The sequence below is a fragment of the Fulmarus glacialis genome, unplaced genomic scaffold, assembly GCF_000690835.1.
Source record: "Fulmarus glacialis isolate BGI_N327 unplaced genomic scaffold, ASM69083v1 scaffold17958, whole genome shotgun sequence".
Classification (NCBI taxonomy): domain Eukaryota; kingdom Metazoa; phylum Chordata; class Aves; order Procellariiformes; family Procellariidae; genus Fulmarus; species Fulmarus glacialis.
This window is the reverse complement of record NW_009227762.1, coordinates 1-891: the sequence shown is the minus strand read 5'-3', so window position 1 is coordinate 891 and position 891 is coordinate 1. Positions and strand designations below refer to the sequence as shown.

General features: G+C 61.4%; 1 protein-coding gene across 1 annotated transcript in view; it reads right to left on the bottom strand.

The window, feature by feature from the left end:
• Window positions 1-784, bottom strand: part of CHRNG (cholinergic receptor, nicotinic, gamma (muscle)) — a gene marked incomplete at its 5' end in the record, with an annotated part of 9,004 nt that extends 8,220 nt beyond the window's left edge. The window contains 4 exons of the mRNA XM_009583272.1: window positions 1-78; window positions 175-284; window positions 495-539; window positions 645-784. The exon at window positions 1-78 is cut by the window's left edge and continues 26 nt beyond it. Coding sequence (XP_009581567.1) covers window positions 1-78; window positions 175-284; window positions 495-539; window positions 645-784 — 373 coding nt within the window. The remainder of the gene's footprint in view (window positions 79-174; window positions 285-494; window positions 540-644) is intronic.
• Window positions 785-891: the final 107 nt, after the last annotated feature.

Here is an 891-nt window from a genome sequence, read left to right as displayed (position 1 = left end):
GGGGGCAGCCAGTAGATACTGCCGCTGGGGGACACCAGCACGTTGGTGTAGAGGGTGATTTCAAACGTCCCGTCAATGCTGGGGGGGAAAGGGTGGGCTCAGCCCCAAACCGTGTCCGAGGGGGCAGCTGCCACCCCCTGTGCAGGGATATGTCCCCATTGCCCAGTCACCTACTTGTTCTCCAGGACGATGTCAGGCAGCCAGACCATGGTGGAGGGCACCCGCAGCAGCTGGATGTTGTCGTATTTTTGGGGGTCCCACTGCAGGCGATAATCCAACCATTTCTGGGGGAAGGGGAGCAAAGAGGGAAAGGTTATGGTGCTCCCCGAGGTGGGGGAGCTTGTGAGCTGCCTGTCCCATGCTGCCCCCAAAATGGCCTAAGTTGGGGGCACCCACAAAAGGGGGTGCAGGTTACAGTGCCAGCCCTCCACAGGGTGACACCCTGAGATGCAAATGTGGCCCGAGGACATCCTGCTGGAGCTGAGGGATCTCACCATCTCGATCCAGACGTTGGTGGTGAGGGTCTCCTCCCGTTCATTCTGGTGAGGAAGGAAGAGGGGAGATGGCTTTAACACTCTGCCCATCTCTGCCCCATGTGTGGAGGCAAATCCCATCCCACTATGGGGACGGGGGGGGTCTCTCACCAGGGATATGAGGTTGGTGAGGGTGAGCTTCAGGGTGACATCGATGATCTGGTCCCCATGCAGGGCCGGGCGCAGGTGCCGGTTGTAATTGGTCATGAGGTCCTGGAGCAGCTTCTCCTCCTGGTTCCTACAGCCCACGCCTGGGGAGGGCAAATGCCATGGGGGCACCCTGGGGTGGGGACGGTGGGAGCACCGATGCCCCCAGAACCTGCCAGCATGGCGGGGGGGGAGGCACGGGGTGTGCATG